Source organism: Pelobates fuscus, chromosome 10 (genome assembly GCF_036172605.1).
Source record: "Pelobates fuscus isolate aPelFus1 chromosome 10, aPelFus1.pri, whole genome shotgun sequence".
In the NCBI taxonomy this organism is placed as follows: domain Eukaryota; kingdom Metazoa; phylum Chordata; class Amphibia; order Anura; family Pelobatidae; genus Pelobates; species Pelobates fuscus.
In genome coordinates, this window is record NC_086326.1 from 8,622,997 (window position 1) to 8,650,032 (window position 27,036).

Sequence of the window (27,036 nt, forward strand, 5' to 3'; positions counted from 1 at the left end):
CCCCAAGTAAACCCTCACACTGACCCCCAACATCAGGAACCCCAAAATAAACCCTCACACTGACCCCCAACATCAGGACCCCCCAAATAAACCCTCACACTGACCCCCAACATCAGGCCCCCCATATAAACCCTCCCACTGACCCCCAACATCAGGACCCCCCAAATAAACACTCCCACTGACCCCCAACATCAGGCCCCTCCAAATACACCCTCCCACTGACCCCCAACATCAGGCCCCCCAAATAAACCCTCCCACTGACCCCCAACATCAGGCCCCCCCACATACACCCCCACTGACCCCCAACATCAGGACCCCCCAAATAAACCCTCCCATTGACCCCCAACATCAGGACCCCCCAAATAAACCCTCCCACTGACCCCCAACATCAGGAAACCCCAAATAAACCCTCCCACTGACCCCCAACATCAGGACCCCCCAAATAAACTATCCCACTAACCCCCAACATTAGGACCCCCCAAATAAACCTTCCCACTGACCCCCAACATCAGAACCCCCCAAATAAACCCTCCCACTGACCCCCAGCATCAGGAAACCCCAAATAAACCCTCCCACTGACCCCCAACATCACGACCCCCCAAATAAAGCCTCCCACTGACCCCCAACATCAGGAAATCCCAAATAAAGCCTCCCACTGACCCCCAACATCAGGACCCCCCAAATAAACCCTCCCACTGACCCCAACTTCAGGGTCCCCGAATAAACCCTCCCACTGACCCCAACTTCAGGGTCCCCAAATAAACCCTCCCACTGACGACACCCCAAATAACACCTCCCACTGACCCCTTATATCCAGACCATCCAAATAATTCCTCCCTCAGACCCCTAACATCAGGACCCCCCAAATAATACCTCCCACTGACCCCCAATATCCGGACCATCCAAATAATTCCTCCCTCAGACCCCTAACATCAGGACCCCCCAAATAATACCTCCCACTGACCCCCAATATCCGGACCATCCAAATAATCCCTCCCTCTGACCCCCAACATCAGGAACCCCCAAATTATTATTATTGGTATTTATATAGTGCTAGCTTATTGCGTAGTGCTTTACATGTGGCGAACGTGACCTCGCCACGGGCTCCTGGAGGAGCCTGCTTGCCTGCCTCAGGACTATGGGCCATGCTGTATAGAATAGATCATGACCCCTGAAGTCTCACTGCTTAATTCTCTGTCATTTAGGAATTAAATCACTTTGTTGATACAGCCCTAGTAACATCTCCCGGCATGTCACATACACAGCCTTTCTAAACTATTCCTCTAAAAAATCTAATGTTTAAACTTCCTTTATTGCAAAATCTGTGTAATTTACAGTTTCTACTCTGTTAATAGCCTTCTAGACCCTGCATGAGCCTCCAGTGTATGAATAAAGCTAAATTTACAGAGCTGGAGATAAAGACTTCAAAAGCAAGTTACGATCTGAAATTGAAAAACAAAACATTTTTAAAGGGACACTCCAGGCACCGAGACCACTTCTGCCCATTGGAGTAGTCTGGGTGCCATCTCCCACCACCCTTAACCCTGCAAATATAATTATTGCAGTTTTTGTAAACTGTACTAATTACCTTGCAGGGTTAAGTCCTCCTCTAGTGGCTGTATATCAGACAGCCACTAGAGGGACTTCCGTGTTCTTAGAACACGAAAAGTGTTTTAAACATCGCTGGATGTCCTCACACTATGTGAGGATCTCCAGCGTTGCCGAAATCCCTATAGGAAAGCACTGAATAATGCTTTCCTATGGGGAGGTCTGATGTGCGTGCACGCCCATTGCCGCGCATGTGCATTAGGTCTCCCCTGCCGGCTGATGTCGGCGGGGGAGGAGAGTAGGCGGAGTCTGATCCAACGCTGAGGGACATCTGCGCTGGACTCAAGTCACTGAAGGGGTTTTAACCCCTTCAGCAACATGGGATGTGGGGTGGGAGGTAGGGGGGCACTGCAGGAAAACAAATATGTTTTCCTGGCACTGGAGAGTCCCTTTAAGCATGGTGGGAGTAGCTAGGACTGCATAAACAGAAACAAATGTGATTTAATTCCTAAATGGCAGAGAATTAAACAGTGAGATTTCAGAGTCACGATCTATACAGAAAAACTGCTTCATTAAGCTAAAGTTGTTTTGGTGACCATAGTGTTTCTTTAAGTCAAACAGCAGCCCCCCACCCACATACCTACTGGTTGGGTAGGATAGAGGTGGCCAAGATGAACTTCCTCCCACGCCTCCTTGATTTATTTTAAACCATCCCCATATCTATTCCACACTCATTTTTCACCTCCATGCGCACGGCCCTGGGAACCATGTATGGAATGGTAAGAGACGCAGGCTAAATATACCCTACTTACGCAGCCCAAAGACAAGGGAGGTTTAGCAATTCCAGATTTTTCCCTTTACTACACGGGTGATGGAGTGGTTCAAACACAAGGTGCGCAAATTGTGGAAACAGGCGGAGTAGATGGGGCAGGCAAACCCATTGCTCTGTTGCCATGGCTGCCACCTGGAGAGGCAGTGAGGGTGGGATCTCCGGCACATGGGATCTCCTTTCTCTAGTCCATGCTACAAGAACAAACCCCTAGTAAAAAAACAAGCTACATTGGGAAATGGGAGACTATTCTCAAACATACTTAAAATGACACGGAGTGGGAGAAGATATGTTGCCTCACACATCACTGCTCCAGCTTTAGCAAAACACAAGAGACAGCATACAAGTTATTTACCGTTTGGTACCGTACTCCTTCAATGCTACACACGATCACTCAAGACCACTCACACACGCTGGAAATGCGGAGAGGGGCACACTAATTCACATATGGTGGGAGTGTGCGAAGATCCACCCCTTCTGGAAGATGATACATAACGTGTTAAAGTTGTTCTCAGACTGTCCACCCCCCCTCGAACCCGCGGAGATGCTGCTGCACCACACCAAAGTTCCTAGATCTTTGTATAAAAAATCTCTCACTATCCGTATACTGAACATAGCTAAAATGGTGATCCCACAATATTGGTGACTCCACCGCTTACCTCGTGGTTCTCCAAAATGGAGTAGCTACAGACAGTAGAGGAGCTCCACAATAAGGCAGCTGACACACACCAATCATACATAAATACATGGTCACACTGGCTACTGTTAACAGCCTCCGCAGACTTCACAGACAAACTACGGTATTGAGTGAAACCGGCATTGACACTGACGGACGACGGCCTTATAAACCTACAGTATTCAGTGACACCAACATTGACTTCGTAGACCTGACAGCCACCCCCTTCCTTGTCCCCTCTCTCTCTTTGTGGTAATATAACTCCTAGATAGAAAGCATGCTTGAGCCACCAAGACCCGTTCTGAGGCTCATCTTTGACGATCTCTAATTGAAGGTATTATATGGGAATAGTACAGGGAGGGAATACCGAGATCCAACACCCAAGAAATGACTCGTTATTGTTATATTGGAAATGTGATAAGATCCGGGACATGAGAGTCCTCAGATGCTTGGGGCCTGCGAGCCCACATAAAAACTCTTACTTACACAAATATTTTACTACTTCTTTCTTTGTTCTATCCGGACCTGCGAGTTTCGCATTATATGTTTTTCAATAATGTAAACTATACGCCTGTTGATAAAATAATAACAATTATATTTACAAAAAACAAACAAACCAGCAGCTCTAGAGAAAAATGATCCAGCTCAGTTTTAGCCGTAGTTTGGCTAATTTACACTCAACTCTACAATTGGCTGTTTACGAACACTGTAGACACCATAACCACTTCAGCTGATTGACTATTTAATGATTTACTCGAACCATTTGGTTTTCGCAAACTAAATTGCAACATGGATACTTCTGCCCAAAATAATATGTAAAAAAACACTGTTTACCTGATATAACCCAATTTATTATTATTATTATTTATAAAGCGCCAACAAGTTCCGTAATGCTGTACAATAGGTGGACTAACAGATGTGTATTTGTAACCAGACAAGTTGGACGTACAGGAACATGTAGCGTTTAATTACATGTTTTCATTGGGGGTATATAGAAAATTAGCTTGCAGATCTCTTTCTGTAGCCTTTGCAAGCCCTCCCCTTCTAACCCCGCCCAGACTTTCTGTGACTGTCCAATCACAGACTTCCCAATGCAGCTCAATGAGAAGTCTTTGCAAGGCAGGTGCTCTGGACAATTGCTGCACCTTGAGTTTAGCTTCACTGAGCTAACCAAACCAGGAAGTAACAGGGCCGGCTGTCTAATTGACAGCCAGGGGGGTGTAACCAGGTTCATTTATAAAGGTGTCAATTTCTGTAAAATGAAGAAAGAGAACACAGTCTTCACACATAAAGCATTTCAGTAAGATGTCTGCAGTGTCCCTTTAAAGGTAAGACAGCCAAACTGGCTAGAGAGGAGTTTGACAATTTTTCCGAATCAGTTATTTTAGCCTACATTTTGCTATTCAGATTTTAGTTCACTATAATCTGGAGTTTAGCGAATAAACCCCATTAGGGGTCGTACATAGCAGCCAACTCTGTATTATGGGAGGGGGAGGCTGGTGGGTCCTGGATGATGGGGGTGTCGAGCTCCTGTTAATGATGGGGTATCCTCGGGGGGGGGGGGGGGGGTTCTATGGAGGCTGGGGGGTTGTGAAAGCGGGGGGGGGGGGGAGGGTGAAGGCCGGGGAGCGAGTGGTCCTGTGATGCTGGGCATCCAGTGGAGGCAGGGGTGGAGTCTAAGGGGTTGCCAAGGAGACTCCGGTTGCTATGGGCGCCGGGGACGGGTTTGAGAGACGGACCGCCGGAAGTTGTTGTCCCATTTATTCCGGTTGTCACTTTGCTGTCGGTGAATCATGTCTGCCGAGTTCGAGGGATACGAGCAGGACTATGGGGTGCTCACCGCTGAAATCACCGGCCGGATTGGCAGAATACCCCGCCTGGTGGGAGGTGAGAGACTGGGGGTAACTGGGGGGTAACAGAGAGACTGGGGGTAACTGGGGGGGGGTAACAGAGACTGGGGGGTAACAGAGAGACTGGGGGTAACTGGGGGGTAACAGAGAGACTGGGGGTAACTGGGGGGGTAACAGAGAGACTGGGGGTAACTGGGGGGGTAACAGAGAGACTGGGGGTAACTGGGGGGGGGGGGTAACAGAGACTGGGGGGTAACAGAGAGACTGGGGGTAACTGGGGGGGTAACTGGGGGGGGGTAACAGAGACTGGGGGGTAACAGAGAGACTGGGGGTAACTGGGGGGGGGTAACAGAGAGACTGGGGGTAACTGGGGGGGGTAACAGAGAGACTGGGGGTAACTGGGGGGGGTAACAGAGAGACTGGGGGGTAACAGAGAGACTGGGGGGGTAACAGAGAGACTGGGGGGGTAACAGAGAGACTGGGGGTAACTGGGGGGGTAACAGAGAGACGGGGGGGTAACAGAGACTGGGGGGGTAACAGAGAGACTGGGGCTAACGGGGGGGGGGGGGGGTAACAGAGACTGGGGGGTAACAGAGAGACTGGGGCTAACGGGGGGGGTAACAGAGAGACTGGGGGATAACAGAGACTGGGGGGTGACTGGGGGTGGTAACAGAGAGACTGGGGGGTAACAGAGAGACGGGGGTAACAGAGAGACTGTGGGTAACTGGGGGGGGTAACAGAGACTGGGGGGGTATCAGAGAGGCTGGGGTAACAGAGACTGGGGGGGGGGTAACAGAGAGACTGGGGCTAACGGGGGGGGGGGGGTAACAGAGACTGGGGAGGTAACAGAGAGACTGGGGCTAACGGGGGGGGGTAACAGAGAGACTGGGGGATAACAGTGACTGGGGGGGGTAACAGAGAGACTGGGGGTGACTGGGGGGTAACAGAGAGACGGTGGTAACAGAGAGACTGGGGGTGAATGGGGGGTAACAGAGGGACGGGGGGGTAATAGAGAGACTGGGGTAACATAGAACTGGGGGTGACTGGGGGGGTAACAGAGAGACTGGGGGGTAACAGAGACTGGGGGTAACAGAGAGACTGGGGAGGTAACAGAGAGACTGGGGGGTAACGGAGAGACTGGGGGGGTAACAGAGAGACTGGGGGGGTAACAGAGAGACTGGGGGGGTAACAAAGAGACTGGGGGGGGTAACAGAGAGACTGGGGGGGTAACAGAGAGACTGGGGGGGTAACGGGGTGACTGGGGGGGTAACGGGGTGACTGGGGGGGTAACGGGGTGACTGGGGGGGTAACGGGGTGACTGGGGGGTAACGGGGTGACTGGGGGGGTAACGGGGTGACTGGGGGGGTAACGGGGTGACTGGGGGGGTAACGGGGTGACTGGGGGGGTAACGGGGGGACTGGGGGGGTAACGGGGTGACTGGGGGGGGAGTAACATAGAGACTGGGGTAACAGAGACTGGGGTAACAGAGACTGGGGGTAACAGAGAGACTGGGGGATAACAGAGACTGGGGGTGACTAGGGGGTAACAGAGAGACTGGGGGTAACGGGGGTGTAACAGAGAGACTGGGGGTGTAACAGAGAGACTGGGGGTGTAACAGAGAGACTGGGGGTGTAACAGAGAGACTGGGGGGGGTAACAGAGAGACTGGGGGGGGTAACAGAGAGGGGGGTAACAGAGAGACGGGGGGGGTAACAGAGAGACGGGGGAGGTAACAGAGAGACGGGGGAGGTAACAGAGAGACGGGGGGGGTAACAGAGAGACGGGGGGGGGTAACAGAGAGACGGGGGGGGTAACAGAGAGACTGGGGGGTAACAGAGAGACTGGGGGTAACTGGGGGTAACCGTGAGACTGGGGGGGAGTAACATAGAGACTGGGGTAACAGAGACTGGGGGTGACTGGGGGTAACAGAGACTGGGGGGTAACAGAGAGACTGGGGGTGACTGGGGGGGTAACAGAGAGACTGGGGGGGTAACAGAGACTGGGGGGGTAACAGAGACTGGGGGGGTAACAGAGAGACTGGGGGGGTAACAGAGAGACTGGGGGGGTAACAGAGAGACTGGGGGGGTAACAGAGAGACTGGGGGGGTAACAGAGAGACTGGGGGGGTAACAGAGAGACTGGGGGGTAACAGAGAGACTGGGGGGTAACAGAGACTGGGGGATAACAGAGACTGGGGGTGACTGGGGGGGTAACAGAGAGACTGGGGGTGACTAGGGGGTAACAGAGAGACTGGGGGTAACGGGGGGTAACAGAGAGACTGGGGGGTAACAGAGAGACTGGGGGGGTAACAGAGAGACTGGGGGGGTAACAGAGACTGGGGATGACTAGGGGGTAACAGAGACTGGGGGTGACTAGGGGGTAACAGAGAGACTGGAGGTGACTAGGGGGTAACGGGGGGGGGGTAACAGAGACTGGGAGTGACTGGGGGGGTAACTGAGAGACGGGGGGGTAACTGAGAGACGGGGGGGGTAACTGAGAGACGGGGGGGGGTAACTGAGAGACGGGGGGGGGTAACTGAGAGACGGGGGGGGTAACTGAGAGACGGGGGGGGGGTAACTGAGAGACGGGGGGGGGTAACTGAGAGACGGGGGGGGGCGTAACTGAGAGACGGGGGGGGGCGTAACTGAGAGACGGGGGGGGGGTAACTGAGAGACGGGGGGGGGGGGTAACTGAGAGACGGGGGGGGGTAACTGAGAGACGGGGGGGGGGGGTAACTGAGAGACGGGGGGGGTAACAGAGAGAATGTGGGGTAACAGAGAGACTGAGGGTGACTGGAGGGGGGGGGGGGGGTAATAGAGAGACTAGGGGAGCAGCACAGAAAGAGACTGTGGGTAATTTTTTTTCCCTTCTTGTTTTTAGATGAAAAGAAGCAGATGATCCTTAATGTGGAAAAACAGCTGGAGGAAGCGAAGGAGCTTGTATGTATTTATTTTAATTGTTCGAGACATTCAGTTTTATGTTATTTGATATAACATTACTGCAGAACAACATTTTCATCTGCAGCGATAAAGGGGTGCGGGCACATGTCACCCAGGCCACTTCACTGAGACCCGTCACTGACATGAAGTGGTCTGGGTGCCTATAGAGAAAAACATTAGAGAAAACAATTGGCTATTATACAGTGATTCACATTCACCCCCCCCTCTATCCAAGCACAATATACAGTGCAGCAGCTCACATGGGACCATCCCACAGGCAAGAGTCAAACTCCAAGCACCATAATCACTACAGTATGCTTTTTCTATGTTTTGTTTTTTTAAACTTTACTTGTTTTTTTTATTTTTTGTTTAAATTAATCGCCTTGGCTGTCTTGACATTTGTTCTGAAGATATCTGCCAAATATGGGGGGGACGACTTATTCTTGGCCATGTAACTTTCCAAAACACCATAAACAAATATGAGTGTTTTAGAGTAGAAAAATGTATAATACTGATGATATTATCGGTGAAAGGGCAGTTTATTTGTGAAAAATGCAAAAAATCTAATATGAACGCTAATTTTGGCCAGTGTTTGTTACTAAAAGAGACTGGACATACCCCATTTTGAATACGCTGGGTTGTCTACTTTTGCAAATGGTATGCCATGATGGGGGCAATTTTCATTCCTGGGCTGCCATATACAGGGAGTGCAGAATTATTAGGCAAGTTGTATTTTTGAGGATTCATTTTATTATTGAACAACAACCATGTTCTCAATGAACCCAAAAAACTCATTAATATCAAAGCTGAATATTTTTGGAAGTAGTTTTTAGTTTGTTTTTAGTTTTAGCTATTTTAGGGGGATATCTGTGTGTGCAGGTGACTATTACTGTGCATAATTATTAGGCAACTTAACAAAAAACAAATATATACCCATTTCAATTATTTATTTTTACCAGTGAAACCAATATAACATCTCAACATTCACAAATATACATTTCTGACATTCAAAAACAAATCAGTGACCAATACAGTGGCGTACATACCGGGGTCGCGGCTGCGACCGGGCCCGGCCCACCAGGGGGCCCGGCCGCCCTGCGACCCGGTATGTATGTCACTGGGCCAGCCTCTTCTCCTGGGGGGCCCAGGAGCCGGCCACCTCCGGGCCCCCCGAGGTTGGCCCTGCTGTCATCCGGCTGGCCGGTACTGCGGGCGCACCGCACTGATACCGGAGCCGGAAGATGACGTCATCTTCCGGCTCCGGCATCAGTACGCGGCGCGCGAGGGAGCTGAAGAGGAAGCACTCAGGAGACAGTGCTCCCTCGCGCGCCCGCCAGCCTGCCTGCCCACCGGGTGACCGGCCCCCCAGGAGCCCAGCAGCACCACTGGACCCCAGGGAATCCCCTCAGCTCTCCCACAGGTAAGGAGGCTGGGGGGATTTAAAAAAAAATGTGTTAGTGAGTGTGTGTTAGAGTGTGAGTGTATGTTAGTGTGTGTTTGTGAGTGTATGTTAGTGTTAGTGAGTGTGTGTTAGAGTGTGAGTGTGTGTTTGTGAGTGTGAGTGTGTGCTAGTGAGTATGTGTTAGAGTGTGAGTATGTGTTAGAGTGTGAGTATGTGTTAGAGTGTGAGTATGTGTTAGAGTGTGAGTATGTGTTAGAGTGTGAGTATGTGTTAGAGTGTGAGTGTGTGTTAGTGTGTTAGTGTTAGTGAGTGTGTGTTAGGGTGTGAGTGTGTTTGTGAGTGTGAGTGTGTGTGAGTGTATGTTAGTGTGTGTGAGTGTATGTTAGTGTGTGTGAGTTAGTGTGTGTGTGTTAGTGAGTGTGTGTTAGTGAGTGTGTGTTAGTGAGTGTGTGTTAGTGAGTGTGTGTTAGTGAGTGTGTGTTAGTGAGTGTGTGTTAGTGAGTGTGAGTTAGTGAGTGTGAGTTAGTGAGTGTGTGTTAGAGTGTGAGTGTGTTAGAGTGTGAGTGTGTGTTAGAGTGTGAGTGTGTGTTAGAGTGTGAGTGTGTGTTAGAGTGTGAGTGTGTGTTAGAGTGTGAGTGTGTGTTAGAGTGTGAGTGTGTGTTAGAGTGTGAGTGTGTGTTAGAGTGTGAGTGTGTGTTAGTGAGTGTGTTAGTGTATGTTAGTGTGTGAGTGTATGTTAGTGTGTGAGTGTGAGTGTATGTTAGTGAGTGTGAGTGTGAGTGTATGTTAGTGAGTGTGAGTGTATGTTAGTGAGTGTGAGTGTATGTTAGTGAGTGTGAGTGTATGTTAGTGTGTGTTAGTGTGTGTGAGTGTATGTTAGTGTGTGTGTTAGAGTGTGTGTTAGTGTGTGTGTCTGTTACTGAGTATGTTTGTGTGCATCTGTTAGTGAGTGTGTATGTATGTCTGTCACTGAGTGTGTGTCTGTCAGTAAATGTGTGCGTCTGTTCATGAGAGTCTGTGTGTGTGTGTCTTAAGCACTTACCTTTCTCCAGCGCCGGACTCCCTTGGCGCTGGGAATCTCTCCGCCTCTCAGCTCCGAATACGCATGCGTGGCAAGAGCCACGCGCGCATTCAAACCGCCCATAGGAAAGCATTATTCAATGCTTTCCTATGGACGTTCAGCGTCTTCTCACTGTGATTTTCACAGTGAGAATCGCAGAAAATCCTCTAGCGGCTGTCAATGAGACAGCCACTAGAGGCTGGATTAACCCTCAGTGAAACATAGCCGTTTCTCTGAAACGGCTATGTTTTCAGCTGCAGGGTTAAAACTAGAGACCTGGCACCCAGACCACTTCATTGAGCTGATGTGATCTGGGTGTCTGTAGTGGTCCTTAAAGTGTATGTGTTTATGCATGCACTGGCGTACATACCGCGGTCACACAGGTCGCAGCCCTGCGACCCGGTGCCCGCCGCCATGTGTTGCGGCCCCTGCCCGCGCAGCGTAAGCGCGCGCGCGGGGGGGCCCACGGATCAGTTTTCGCACCGGGGCCCCATGGGTTGTGTGTACGCCACTGGACCAATATAGCCACCTTTCTTTACAAGGACACTCAAAAGCCTGCCATCCATGGATTCTGTCAGTGTTTTGATCTGTTCACCATCAACATTGCGTGCAGAAGCAACCACAGCCTCCCAGACACTGTTCAGAGAGGTGTACTGTTTTCCCTCCTTGTAAATCTCACATTTGATGATGGACCACAGGTTCTCAATGGGGTTCAGATCAGGTGAACAAGGAGGCCATGTCATTAGATTTTGATGGAGCATTGTCCTGCATGAAAATCATGTTTCTCTTGAAGGATGCAGACTTCTTCCTGTACCACTGCTTGAAGAAGGTGTCTTCCAGAAACTGGCAGTAGGACTGGGAGTTGAGCTTGACTCCATCCTCAACCCGAAAAGGCCCCACAAGCTCATCTTTGATGATACCAGCCCAAACCAGTACTCCACCTCCACCTTGCTGGCGTCTGAGTCGGACTGGAGCTCTCTGCCCTTTACCAATCCAGCCACGGGCCCATCCATCTGGCCCATCAAGACTCACTCTCATTTCATCAGTCCATAAAACTTTAGAAAAATCAGTCTTGAGATATTTCTTGGCCCAGTCTTGACGTTTCAGCTTGTGTCTCTTGTTCAGTGGTGGTCGTCTTTCAGCCTTTCTTACCTTGGCCATGTCTCTGAGTATTGCACACCTTGTGCTTTTGGGCACTCCAGTGATGTTGCAGTCTGAAATATGGCCAAACTGGTGGCAAGTGGCATCTTGGCAGCTGCACGCTTGACTTTTCTCAGTTCATGGGCAGTTATTTTGCGCCTTGGTTTTTCCACACGCTTCTTGCGACCCTGTTGACTATTTTGAATGAAACGCTTGATTGTTCGATGATCACGCTTCAGAAGCTTTGTAATTTTAAGAGTGCTGCATCCCTCTGCAAGATATCTCACTATTTTTGACTTTTCTGAGCCTGTCAAGTCCTTCTTTTGACCCATTTTGCCAAAGGAAAGGAAGTTGCCTAATAATTATGCACACCTGATATAGGGTGTTGATGTCATTAGACCACACCCCTTCTCATTACAGAGATGCACATCACCTAATATGCTTAATTGGTAGTAGGCTTTCAAGCCTATACAGCTTGGAGTAAGACAACATGCATAAAGAGGATGATGTGGTCAAAATACTCATTTGCCTAATAATTCTGCACTCCCTGTAATCTCAAAGGCCCAGCAAACCAATCTGGCAAATTTCAATGTATAAAAACTGAGAAAGGGGCAAGCCCAATATTTGACCCTGTAACTTTTCAATACCCCATAAAACCTGTAGATGGTGGGTACTGTGATATTCGTGAGACATCGCTGAACACAAATTATGTGTTTTTTTTTATTGCAGTAAAAGCTCACCGTATTATGACATTCCTGGTTATCGTTCCATGGAAAACTAAGAAAATATAAAATTTTCTTAATTGTTAAATTATTTTTGATTTTATTCGTATTAAATTACCGGTATATTTTATATATACATATTTGATGTGAAATGAAATCACATATCTACTAAACAAAATGATATATAATAAGTGTGGGTGCACCTAATATGACAGAGATAAATTATGATTGAACACACACATAGCGCAAACTCTAGGTTTTGTTTTGATTAGAACTTGTACAATTGGCTTAGTCCTTAAGGGTTTAAAATCGTACCATTTCTTTCTATCAAGTGTACATTGCAGAGCTCCCTCTTGTGGCCACATATTAAAGTTATTAATCTTCATCTGGTTCCAACATATTCCACAGCACTTTACAATTATAGAAAAGGAGATATTACAGGTGAAGAATGCCCTGCTTAAAGGGAGACTATAGTCACCTGAACAACTTTAGCTTAACCCCTTAAAGGACCACTCTAGTGCCAGGAAAACATACTCGTTTTCCTGGCACTAGAGTACCCTGAGGGTGCCCCCACCCTCAGGGACCCCCTCCCGCCGGGCTCTGGAGAGAGGAAGGGGTTAAACTTACCTCTTTTTCCAGCGCCGGGCGGGGAGCTTTCCTCCTCCTCTCCATCTTGATCGCGACGTCATCGGCTGAATGCGCATGCGCGGCAGGAGCCGCGCTCGCATTCAGCCGGTCGCATAGGAAAGCATTTACAATGCTTTCCTATGGACGCTTGCGTGCTCTCACTGTGATTTTCACAGTGAGAATCACGCAAGCGCCTCTAGCGGCTGTCAGTGAGACAGCCACTAGAGGATTTGGAGGCTGGATTAACCCTCATTATAAACATAGCAGTTTCTCTGAAACTGCTATGTTTATAAAAAAAAGGGTTAATCCTAGAGGTACCTGGCACCCAGACCACTTCATTAAGCTGAAGTCGTCTGGGTGCCTAGAGTGGTCCTTTAAGACCGGAGGGCGTACAATTACGTCCTTTTTTTTTAAGCGGCTCTAAACGCCGCCGGGCGTAATTGTACGCCCTCCGTTTTTTTGTGTTTTTTTTTTTTTACTTAACCGGTCGCCGGCGATCCCACGCCGGCGTTCGCGGTTGGTGGAACTCCCATGGAGCCCCCCGCGGCACGTCCGCCCTCTTCAGCCCCCCCCGGGCCATGTGAGAGTGAGGTCCTTGCGAGGACCTCACCATCACATGGCCGGGATAGCTGGCTGCAGCAATGCCAGCAGGGGGACTGCCTGTAATGGCTGGAAATAAATTAAATTAAATGTTAATCAGTGTAAAAAAAAAAAAAAAAAAAAAAAAAAAAAAAAAAATAAATATATATATATATATATATATATATATATTAATATCAAATTACACGTAGACTGATACTGATTAAATATATATATATATAATTATTGTTATTTATATATAATATAAAAAAAATGTAAATACGTGAAAAAATAAAATTTAAAAAATAATTAAAAATATATAGATGTGTGTTATTTCGTTCTAACTGTATTGTGATATTAATATATATATATATATATATATATATATATATATATATATATATATATATTTATATCAAAATACACGTAGAACGAAATAATATATATCTATATACATTAATATATACGTGTGTGTGTGTATATATATATATATATATATATATATATATATATATATATATATATATATATATATATATATATATATATATATATATATATATATATATATATATATATATATATATATATATATATTTGTGCTCGGAATTTAAATACGTAATGAATAGTAACTGTGAGCAAAGTTGGTTGTGGTGTGCCGAAAAACCAACGTACGAGTGGGCCTGTAAATAAAAGAGGGCAAAAGATAAATTTGAGAAATACACACTTTATTGCATTTTTTTTACAAAACCAAGTTCCTAAAAGCTTGGCGAAGCTCTTTCTCTGGCTGTGGAATATATGCCGTATATATGGAGGATTTCCACCGTCCCAGACTCTTGATGATATGGACCGGTGTGTTAGTGCTAGAGGCTGCAGAGGCGGCTCCTATACGGAAGGAGTGCCCAGAGAATGTCGTTGGGTTGTGTCCGAGCTTAGCTAACAAAATTCTGATATGAACCATCAATTTAGCGGTGGTTAACGGGTGCCCTTGTAGTGTTAAGAGCGGAGAGTCCTGTGGGTGATCGTGCAGAGATGACCGTAGGTGATCTAATACTTTTACCGGACACCAGGCATTATCAGTAGGGAAGAGAGGAATTATAGTAGGATGTAGTGATTGGTTGGTTTTAGTTGTAGGGATCGAAAGTTGGTAGTGATCCTCTATCTTAGTGAGGTGTGATATTTTAAGACTTAGCTTTATATCTCCTTGGCAAATTACGGTGAACTCTCTAGGTCTGAGAAAACCGTAGAAAGCGAGATATATAGCAGATTTAATCACCGTATTAGTGCCGATGTCGAATGGGGCTGTGTCAAGGAGATTGCTAAGTGACCTGAAGATAGGCCCATCTATAGGTAATCTAATGGTAGAGAGTGGAGGTGAAACCTTAGTTATACCTTTCAAAACCTTTTTGATGGGATATGAAGAAAGGAAAGGCGTGTTGTTGGGGAAAAGGGTGAGGCTGTGGTGCTGGACCCCCGTGAGATAGAGTTTAATGGTGTTGTGGGATAGTTTTAGGTGTAGGTGGCAAAAGGAGGCAAAAGCCACCATGGTTTGAATAGAGAAGTCACCTTGTAGACCGAACTCTGCAGTGAATTTATTAAATATATTAAGTGCCCTATTGTAAGTGATAGCCGTGTTTGGTGATAATGCTTGGTGAGTGAGTGCTCTAGCGTGGTTCAAGAGTGTGCTTAATCCAGGATTAGCTCGTGGAACCGTGGTGTCCTGGATGGTTGTAGGTGAGCCGTTGGGAGTGCCTGAGAAAATGCCTGAAATTGAGAACGAGAAAGAGCGTCAGCGGCCGTGTTGTGAATCCCCGGGATGTGAAAACAAACTAAGTGAAACTGGCCGGATGCTGCCAACCAGGTCAGCTTGCGAAACAGCCGCATGATGGTTAGGGAAGATGATCGCCCTTTGTTCACGATTTCGCAAGCTGCCGAGTTATCAGAGTAGCATTTGACTGCCTTGCCAGACCAGAGATGACCCCAGGTGTGTGCGGCCGCCACAATGGGATAGATTTCAAATAAAGCTGAGGTCTCTCTGAATCCTGGCAAGGCATCCGTCTCAGTGGGCCAATGGCCCCTGAACCAGTGGTTCCCGAAAATGGCTGCAAAACCGGTATTGGCTGCTGCGTCTGTGTGGATGATGGGTGAAGAGGTGGAGAGAGGGGGAATAAACATGGAGATTCCATTCCAGTCTTTCAAAAACTTCCCCCACATAGCTAGGTCAGCCTTGGCGTGGGGGTCCAAAGAAACTGTGCCAGAGTCCGGAACTCCGTGCATCAGGCAAAGAAGTCTGGATATGAAAGATCTTCCCTGCGGAATGATGCGCATGGCAAAGTTCAGGGATCCGAGAAGGGACTGAAGTTCCTTCCTAGTGCAAACATCATTCCGCAGGAACAAGTCTATTTCCCCTCTCAAACGTGTCAGTTTGTCGTGAGGGAGGCTAGCTTTGAGGTTAATCGAGTCCAGTTCTATCCCCAGAAAGGTCAATTTGGTAGTGGGGCCTATAGTTTTGGCTGGGGACAAAGGGACTCCAAGTGTGGCAAATAGTGCAGTAGTGCTTTTGATTGATGTGGGTGATGTTGACCCTGGCTCTATAAGTAAAAAGTCGTCGAGGTAGTGGATAACGGAGTGACACCTGGTGATGTTCAGGAGCAGCCAGCACAACGACTCTGCGAAAATGTCGAACAGTTTGGGGCTGCTACGAGAACCGAAAGTGAGTCGTGTAGAGAAGTAGTATAGATCACGCCATTTAATACCGTGTAAGTGCCAGAGTGAGGGGTGCATGGGTAGTAATTTAAAAGCGTTAGTAATGTCCGTTTTGCTAAGCCAGGGTCGGTTACCAGATGAAATTATGGAATGTATGGCGTCGTCGATGGTTACGTATTGAAGTGAAAATTCGTCTGCTGGAATGAGTGCGTTTATGCTAGGAACAAAAGAGGAGTGCGGTGCCGATAAATCAATAATTAAACGTTTTTTATTAGAATATTTGTGAGTAGCGATGCCAATGGGGTTAGTGCGCCAGGAGGAAAGTGGTGAAGAGGTGAAGGGGCCTATCATAAACCCGTTGGTGATTTCTGAGGCAATGAGGGAGTCTGTGGAGACTGGGTCTAAACGTGCAGACTGTAGATTAGGGCATTCTAATGTACCTGGGGGAATGGCAACTATACCCGTGAGAAACCCTTTAGTGAACCCTGTGGTGAGATAATCTACCAGATGCCTGCTAGGGTGAGACCTTAGATAAAAAACCAGGTTGTCGATGTTTATGTCGGTTAGTCATTTGTTTGGTGACAACCTGGCTGGACACATGGTCTTAGTATGTGCCCTGAAACATATGGAGCAGATGTGCAATAATCTACAGGCGCTGAAACTGCAGGAGCCTGCGTTAAAGTTATTGCACACCTGCGCCTTCCCTAGAAAGGAGATGGGCCTACCTAGCTTATCCCGAAGACCACCTGATGACTTGCTGTAGGGGGTGAAAGTAGAGTGAGGTGTGAAAGAGTGAGAGGTGGGTGTGGAGGTGGTGGGATCTGCTTCGACTGGACATAAGTCCGCCATGTGGGATGTCGAGTTGCATATGGCACAAGCCGGGGGCCTGAGTCCAGCGAAGTGGCGACAGAACAATTCAGTGTCCATCTGACCCCAGTTCATTTTGATATTGAACTGTTTTAGATGGGTCGCCGCCTTTGCTGACACTGACTTGTGGTAGTCATAGAACGAGGAGCCCCCGTACTTGATGCCTAGATCCACCACCTTGTGCAGATAAAGGTCTAACTCCTCTCTCCTGTGGGGGTACACTGTGCAAATAACATCTCTATATATCCCGAAGGCTATCACAAACTGTGGGATTGATAATTTTTTATTAAGCCTGGGATCCCTCGTCTTGAGTACCACAGAAATGTCGCCATAGTTGAAGGCCTTGTTCTCAAGAACATCCTGGGAGGCTATGAGCAGAGACACCAGACACACGTCCTTCCCGTCTAAGATATCTTTCTTGATAGAGTCAGGGACGGAGTGTGCTGGTGACTCAAATGGTGTAATGGTTGTGCCTGGTGCTAGGGGGGGGGGTATGGGAGGGCATGTAGGTATGATGGGTACAGCCGTGATAGGAGCTGGGATTATCGTGATAGGGGCTGGGACTATCGTGATAGGAGCTGGGACTACCGCAGTAGTACCTGGGGAGGAGATGGCGCTCTCCACCTTGGATAGTCTGTTATTGAGGGCCTGAAGATTGGCCAAGATCTCTGCCAGGGTATCCTGGTTGGACGTGCTGTAACTTGGTGGTAGTCCTTGAGAGCTAGTGCCTGGCCTAGGCTCGGGGGCTTGGTGGGTCAGTAGCCTATAAAGTTCAGCCTTTCTGGCTGTGGCCGGGAAGGGGATTCCCCTGAGCCTAAGTTCGGCCGTAATTTTGGGAATAGTCCATGCTCTCAAGGACGTGGGGGTTGAAAGGGTGAGAGAATCGCTTGGAGACTCGGGTCTGGTTGGCGTGAATGGTATATCTTCAGTCAGTTCTTCGGTTGGCATGGGTTCTTGGGACATTCTAAAAAGGAAATGATTATGCGAAGATACATTGGTGAGGGAGTACGGAAGTTTGGGGTGTGTGGGGGGTGAGGTAAATGGAAGAACTGGACTGTAATGCTAGATGCCGAAGCGAAGAGTTTAACTGTTGAATGTTTTGGTAGGTGAGGCCCTGCTAATGCCAAGTGGCGGTGAGAGGCTCTACCTATGATTTGGCTTATGACGTGATTGCCACAGACGTGGTGGCGGGGTGTTGGCCTCTCGGTGACAGTAAAGAAAGATCAAAACGTGTGGCCGTGACGGGTGAGGCCCTGACTAGAGCCCTATAGTAGGGCATGCGAGGCTTCTAACTATGATTTGGGCGTGGGGCCGTACCTCCGTGTTGAGGTGGGGCGGGGATGGATGGCCTCGCAGGATAGGATTAGGACTAATAGGGTGAGCTTAAGGCGTAAGGCCTAGACCCTGTAGCCAGTTCGATTGTATACTAAGGGTATAATGCGTGGCCTGGAGTGGTGTGTGGATACCAACCTTAACTGGACGCAAATGGTTTCTGGAACCTTTTAGGCAGATTAAGTGTAGTGATTCTTGTTGTCTAGCTGTCCTCGTTGAAGAATCCTGGGAATTTAAGAAAGATGTTGATGTATTTATACGTATCGTGGTGGCGTATGATTTGTTTTCTTTTTGATAGGGGCGGCATGCGTGATCCTGCGTTGAGGGATCTGGAATGTTTATGGAGTTTGATTGGGATGATTTTTTCTATTTTTTGAGAAGGCTGAATGAGGCCTATGGTTGGAAAATGGACGTATTTGGGAAGGGCGTAAGTACCTGAAGGTATGGCTGAGTACCGGGTCAGGATTTGGTGTATGATCCAGAGCCTGGAGGCCGTATGACCGTATGTCTGGATAGAAAAAATAAAGTAACGAGATTAACGTATCGTGGGCGTAAGCTTCTGAAAAAGCAGAAAGGAGATGATGAGACTACGTGAGGTCTTGTATGAAGATTTGTAAGTAGAAATTAGAGGACTATACCTTGGTAGGACGTACAGAAATTTCGTATGGACGTAGTAGGTTACCAGTGTAGACCGGTGGAAGCCTAGGTTAAATTCAGGAGCTTAAGGATTGACTGAACAAAATATACATAGTTAACAACAGGTGCAATGGTATGTAATGAATTTTGTATTTTAATTTTATATATTCAAATGAATTTTACTTAGACCGTGAAGACAAAGAGTGATAAAATACCGTACCTGTTCCTGTAAAGAAAAAGGCCTTGAAACTATCAACTTTAGCTCAGAAAGTGAGAAACCGAAGTATTCTGTAAAGTCAAAAATATGTGGCGGCGTGATTATATGAGAAATGCTTTAGCACATGTGTTTTAATGTTCCGGGTGTATTTTCTGTTTAGACAAGTATTTATTAGTATATGTGTCGTTTTACAGAAAATTTAGGGTAGCGAGCCGTATATTTTATAATAGTAGTAGGAGTATTAAGGTTAGTAAAATGCATATTGCTGTCTAACATTGATAGAAAATCGAAAAGGCTGGTATTAAAATGAGTAAAATATATAACACTAAACAGACGAGTAGGTATTAAATAGTAACCTGATGTAGATTTATTTAAAATAGACCTAAATGCATACAGTAGCCTATTTAAATAAGATCTAATCGCATATGTGTAGGAGCGTCGTGTTTGTACTAAACATAAATGACATAAGGTGGTCCTGGGTGACCGCATGTAAAGAGGGGTATACCGGTAAAATTATTGTGTACATGGAATCATAAGCTAAGTCGTGAATAACGTATGAATGTGTAAACGATGTGTAAACGATGTGTAAACGATGTGTAAACGATGTGTAAACGATGTGTAAACGATGTGTAAACGATGTGTAAACGATGTGTAAACGATGTGTAAACGATGTGTAAACGATGTGTAAACGATGTGTAAACGATGTGTAAACGATAAGTAAACGATGTGTAAACGATAAGTAAACGATGAGAAAAAGTACCGGTGCGAGTGTAGATTAGTTTAAACGAGCATGTAATAGTGTGATTAAGTTTAAAGGGAGCCTACCCCCACGTTTTTAGGCCCGGACAGCGGGAAAATAGCGGAACGCTATTTCCTTCGCCTAACTCACGAGTACGTGCCGGTGTTGAGACCGGAAGCCGGGTACCTCGACCGGAAAACGGCTTGGAGGCTACGAACGGACAGAGGGCTTGTTCTGAACGTCTGTCTGCTGGAAACACGAGAAAAATTCTGGCGGGAACCGGAAGTGCTGGTTGCTATGAGGACCAAACAATCAGCTGAACGGCAGAGGTGAGTAGGGGCTGGGAGTTTAACCCCTTAAGGACCAAACTTCTGGAATAAAAGGGAATTATGACGTGTCACACACGTCATGTGTCCTTAAGGGGTTAAGTAGGGGACTTACTCCTCCCACAAATTCAGGCCTCCACAAGTTCAGGCCTTTTAACATATATATACATATATAAATATTTTTATATATATATTAATTAATTCTACACATATATTTACGTAATATTTTTACATACGGTAATTGGGTATCCTAATTAATTACAATTAGCGGGACCTGCCTGACAAACCATGCCGAAAGTATAGGGAATTTAATTTGCTAGCACTATATTTAACCCTATAATTTTCCAAGACACCATAAAACCTGTTTATTAGTGTAAAATGTATTACAACGATGATATCGCCAGTAAAAGTGATGTTTTTTGCATTTTTCACGCACAAACAGCACTTACACGGACGATATTATTGCTGCAATACTTTTTACTGTTTTGAAAAACAAATATTTGTGTTCAGCAAAGTCTCCCGAGTGCAACAGTACCCCTCATGTACAGGTTTTATGGTGTTTTCAAAAGTTACAGCGTCAAATAAAAGGCTTGTGTTTCATTTTTTTTTCACTTTCAAATTCGCCAGATTGCTTACGTTGCCTTTGTGACCCTATGGTAGCCCAAGAATGAATATTACCCCTATGATGGCATACCATTTGCAATAGTAGACAACCCAAGGTATTGCAAATGGGGTATGTCCAGTCTTTTTTAGTAGCCACTTAGTAACAAACACAGGCCAAAATTGGCGTTTTTTTGCATTTTTCACACACAAACAAATACTAACGCTAACTTTGGCCAGTGTTTGTGACCAAATGGCTACTAAAAAAGACTGGACATACCCCATTTGCAATACCTTGGGTTGTCTACTATTGCAAATGGTATGCCATTATGGGTGTAAATTTATTTCCTGGGCTACTATACAGTCTCAAAGGCAACGTATCCAATCTGGCGAATTTCAATTTCAAATGTAACACGCTATATTTGACCCTGTAACTTCCCAAAACACCATAAAACCTGTACATAGGGGGTACTGTTTTACACGTGAGACATCGCTGAATACAAATATGTGTATTTTATTGCAGTAAAAGCAAACAGTATTATGACATTGACAGTTAAAATGTCATGTAGAACTAAAAAAAATTAAAAAAATCTTTTTTTCTCCCATTTTTTTAATATATTTTTTATATTAAATTATGTTTAATACCTAAATATTTGATGTTAAATGAAAGCCCTGTTTCCCCTGAATAAAATGATATATAATAAGGGGGATGCATTTCATATGAAAGAGGTGAATTACGGTTGGACAGACATATAGCGCAAATGCCAGGTTTTGTTTACGTTTTGTTCTGTTCACAACTTGTACATTTGGCTGCGGTGTTAAGGGGTTAAGCAGTGAAACTGCAGGGGAATGATCTCCACACTAAAACTGTTTGTTTTATTTAGGTGACTATAGTGTTCCTTTAAACAAGCTTACAATCTGAGGATTTCAGGGAGACGGATATATATCATTAGGCATCTTTTCCTAAATACTGGTGAGGTGCTGTGACCAGGATTTAAAACTGGGTTTATCAGTTTATATGACCAGCTGATGTACATTGCTGCAGTAAAGGTAGTGAAGTTGGCGCAGGTCTACTAACCAGCTGATGTACATTGCTGGGGTAAAGGTAGTGAAGTTAGCGCAGGTCTAACCAGCTGATGTACATTGCTGGGGTAAAGGTAGTGAAGTTAGCGCAGGTCTAACCAGCTGATGTACATTGCTGGGGTAAAGGTAGTGAAGTTAGCGCAGGTCTAACCAGCTGATGTACATTAGTGGGGTAAAGGTAGTGAAGTTGGCGCAGGTCTAACCAGCTGATGTACATTGCTGCAGTAAAGGTAGTGAAGTTAGCGCAGGTCTAACCAGCTGATGTACATTGCTGGGGTAAAGGTAGTGAAGTTAGCGCAGGCCTAACCAGCTGATGTACATTGCTGGGATAAAGGTAGTGAAGTTAGCGCAGGTCTAACCAGCTGATGGACATTGCTGCGGTAAAGGTAGTGAAGTTAGCACAGGTCAATAATGATGATCAATGTGACGGATACTAAGGGAGTTCTTTGGTAAACCTTTGTTGTGGTGGCGATTTCACCAGAACGCACAGCCTTTGGTAGGCGATGATCTTCCATCTTGGAAACCTCATCCTGTCAAATCAGTAACGTATGCTGTGATAAATACGTTATAATACTTTAAATGTATGTAAATATCTTTACCCTCCCTGCCCGCCCTGCGGAGGAACGCTGACTCCTTTCTTCGAGATGTAAGCGGAATACTGCTTTCTCCACTGTGTGGTTTTTATTCACAGATTACTCGTGGATTCGCCCATCTTTTTATTTACCAAATGAACCCACCTTGCGTTACTACAACAAAATTATCACAAACACTCCGGTATTTATACAACTTCTATACCTGGAGAAGTTTGTGCCTTATTTCCGAGTCGGTTTGGGAGCTTGTCTTGTGCACACCAATATTTTTTTTTTTTTTATGCACCTGTTATTATTTTAACAAAATTAAACTTTTTAGATATATGCAATGTTAAATACAAAGACTGCAAAGGTGAGCCATTAATTAGGATCTGCTGTGATTCCTTTAGACAGGTGTAAAAAAAAAAAAGAAAAAAAGTAAAAAATTTTGTTATCCTTTTTTTTTTTTTAAATGGTTTTTTTTTTTTTTTTTTTATGGTCGATCTTGTACATTGAATAGCCCGGTTTACTTGCTTGGCTGCTGTTTGCGTTGTTAGTCAGGCTATAATGTTGACTTAGGAATCCATTTAGGATAATTTGCATCACCTTATTGCGTCTATTCTATAGCACAGACACGCACTGTCAATATTGTTTAGTTCTTTCTCACTGCATGTGTATAGAGCTCTTTCTTTTAACCCAATAATTTCTGGCAATTTTTTTTCCTTAACAGACATGCTGTGGTAGCTGTCGGATTCGGGAGTGTCCCTTTTAATAATATAAACCCACCCAGTATAACTGTAACCTATCCTACACAGTGCACCTAATGTGTGTGGGAGCCTGGAGTGTCCCTTTAATAATATAAACCCACCCAGTATAACTGTAACCTAACCTACACAGTGCATCTAACGTGTGTGGGAGCCTGGAGTGTCCCTTTAATAATATAAAGCCACCCAGTATAACTGTAACCTAACCTACACAGTGCATCTAACGTGTGTGGGAGCCTGGAGTGTCCCTTTAATAATATAAACCCACCCAGTATAACCAACTGTAACCTAACCTACACAGTGCATCTAACGTGTGTGGGAGCCTGGAGTGTCCCTTTAATAATATAAACCCACCCAGTATAACCAACTGTAACCTAACCTACACAGTGCACCTAACGTGTGTGGGAGCCTGGAGTGTCCCTTTAATAATATAAACCCACCCAGTATAACTGTAACCTAACCTACACAGTGCACCTAACGTGTGTGGGAGCCTGGAGTGTCCCTTTGATAATATAAACCCACCCAGTATAACCAACTGTAACCTAACCTACACAGTGCATCTAACGTGTGTGGGAGCCTGGAGTGTCCCTTTGATAATATAAACCCACCCAGTATAACTAACTGTAATCTAACCTACACAGTGCATCTAATGTGTGTGGGAGCCCGGAGTGTCCCTTTAATAATATAAACCCACCCAGTATAACTGTAACCTAACCTACACAGTGCATCTAACGTGTGTGGGAGCCTGGAGTGTCCCTTTGATAATATAAACCCACCCAGTATAACTAACTGTAATCTAACCTACACAGTGCATCTAACGTGTGTGGGAGCCTGGAGTGTCCCTTTAATAATATAAACCCACCCAGTATAACTAACTGTAACCTAACCTACACAGTGCATCTAACGTGTGTGGGAGCCTGGAGTGTTCCTTTAATAATATAAACCCACCCAGTATAACTGTAACCTAACCTACACAGTGCATCTAACGTGTGTGGGAGCCTGGAGTGTCCCTTTGATAATATAAACCCACCCAGTATAACTAACTGTAATCTAACCTACACAGTGCATCTAACGTGTGTGGGAGCCTGGAGTGTCCCTTTAATAATATAAACCCACCCAGTATAACTAACTGTAACCTAACCTACACAGTGCATCTAACGTGTGTGGGAGCCTGGAGTGTTCCTTTAATAATATAAACCCACCCAGTATAACTGTAACCTAACTTACACAGTTCTCCAAATGTATGTGGGAACCTGGAGTGTCCCTTAAATAATGTAACTCTGGTGCTGAGATCCTAGTCCTACTGCTGCAGCTCTGTTAATATGAGAGTGATCACCTGTATTAGTCTAACCAAGTTAATGCAGCAATGATAGGGACAGGTTACTGGGTGAACCCCCACTCCCAGTGCTCGCTAATGTTGGACTGTCAGTGCAGTACAATACTCTGTAATCACTGTATGTTATGGAGACCTCATAGTCTAAAAAGGCAGTGTTAACATTGAAAAGAGTGCAGGGACAGGCTATAGACACCAGAACAGCTATATTAAGTAGTGATTCTGGTGACTATAGTGTCCCTTTAAGAATTTAATTTTTGACGTTGACAAACTTGACTCCCTTAGCTGGCTCCTAGATTCCAACCGAAATTGTTAAACCTGCATTATGGATAGTCTATATTGCGACATCTTCTCTATATTCACTGTACATTATGGAATTCCATGCTTTGACATCATAGTTATCTGTATTCCTTGAACGTTATGGAGATTCCATGTTGTGACATCATAGTTCTCTATAATCACTGTATGTTATGGCGAGTCCATGTTGTGACATCATAGTTCTCTATAATCACTGTATGTTATGGCGAGTCCATGTTGTGACATCATAGTTCTCTATAATCACTGTATGTTATGGCGAGTCCATGTTGTGACATCATAGTTCTCTATAATCACTGTATGTTATGGCGAGTCCATGTTGTGACATCATAGTTCTCTATAATCACTGTATGTTGTGACATCGTAGTTCTCTATAATCACTGTATGTTGTGACATCATAGTTCTCTATAATCACTGTATGTTGTGACATCATAGTTCTCTATAATCACTGTATGTTATGGCGAGTCCATGTTGTGACATCGTAGTTCTCTATAATCACTGTATGTTGTGACATCGTAGTTCTCTATAATCACTGTATGTTGTGACATCGTAGTTCTCTATAATCACTGTATGTTATGGCGAGTCCATGTTGTGACATCATAGTTCTCTATAATCACTGTATGTTATGGCGAGTCCATGTTGTGACATCATAGTTCTCTATAATCACTGTATGTTATGGCGTGTCCATGTTGTGACATCATAGTTCTCTATAATCACTGTATGTTATGTAGATTTCACATTATGTCATCATAGTGTGCAGTGATTCTACATAACTATGTAGATTCAATATTGTGCCATGTTCTCTATAATCACTGTACATTATGGAGATTCCATGTTGTGACACAGGTCTCTAAAATCACTGTACATTATGGAGATTCCTCTTGTGACATCGTAGTTCTCTATAATCACTGTATGTTATGGCGAGTCCATGTTGTGACATCATAGTTCTCTATAATCACTGTATGTTATGGCGTGTCCATGTTGTGACATCATAGTTCTCTATAATCACTGTATGTTGTGACATCATAGTTCTCTATAATCACTGTATGTTATGGCGAGTCCATGTTGTGACATCGTAATTCTCTGTAATCACTGTATGTTATGGAGAGTCCATGTTGTGACATCATAGTTCTCTATAATCACTGTATGTTATGGCGTGTCCATGTTGTGACATCGTAGTTCTCTATAATCACTGTATGTTGTGACATCATAGTTCTCTATAATCACTGTATGTTATGGCGAGTCCATGTTGTGACATCATAGTTCTCTATAATCACTGTATGTTATGGAGATTTCACATTATGTCATCATAGTGTGCAGTGATTCTACATAACTATGTAGATTCAATATTGTGACATGTTCTCTATAATCACTGTACATTATGGAGATTCCATGTTGTGACACAGGTCTCTAAAATTACTGTATGTTATGGAGAGTCCATTTTGTGACACAGGTCTCTATAATCACTGTCCATTATGGAGATTCCATCTTGTGACATCGTAGTTCTCTATAATCACTGTATGTTGTGACATCGTAGTTCTCTATAATCACTGTATGTTATGGCGAGTCCATGTTGTGACATCATAGTTCTCTATAATCACTGTATGTTATGGCGAGTCCATGTTGTGACATCGTAATTCTCTATAATCACTGTATGTTATGGCGAGTCCATGTTGTGACATCATAGTTCTCTATAATCACTGTATGTTATGGCGAGTCCATGTTGTGACATCATAGTTCTCTATAATCACTGTATGTTATGGCGTGTCCATGTTGTGACATCGTAATTCTCTGTAATCACTGTATGTTATGGCGAGTCCATGTTGTGACATCGTAATTCTCTATAATCACTGTATGTTATGGCGAGTCCATGTTGTGACATCATAGTTCTCTATAATCACTGTATGTTATGTAGATTTCACATTATGTCATCATAGTGTGCAGTGATTCTACATAACTATGTAGATTCAATATTGTGACATGTTCTCTATAATCACTGTACATTATGGAGATTCCATGTTGTGACACAGGTCTCTAAAATTACTGTATGTTATGGAGAGTCCATTTTGTGACACAGGTCTCTATAATCACTGTACATTATGGAGATTCCATCTTGTGACATCGTAGTTCTCTATAATCACTGTATGTTGTGACATCATAGTTCTCTATAATCACTGTA

The 27,036-nt window shown here is 45.2% G+C and overlaps 1 protein-coding gene across 4 annotated transcripts in view; it reads left to right on the forward strand.

Moving 5' to 3' along the window:
- Nucleotides 1-4,787: 4,787 nt before the first annotated feature.
- Nucleotides 4,788-27,036, forward strand: part of VTI1A (vesicle transport through interaction with t-SNAREs 1A) — a 313,337-nt gene continuing 291,088 nt past the window's right edge. For all 4 annotated transcript variants that reach the window (XM_063435024.1, XM_063435025.1, XM_063435026.1 and 1 more), the window contains exons 1-2: nt 4,788-4,940; nt 7,782-7,840. In XM_063435024.1, coding sequence (XP_063291094.1) covers nt 4,847-4,940; nt 7,782-7,840 — 153 coding nt within the window. In that variant the 5' untranslated portion in view covers nt 4,788-4,846. The remainder of the gene's footprint in view (nt 4,941-7,781; nt 7,841-27,036) is intronic.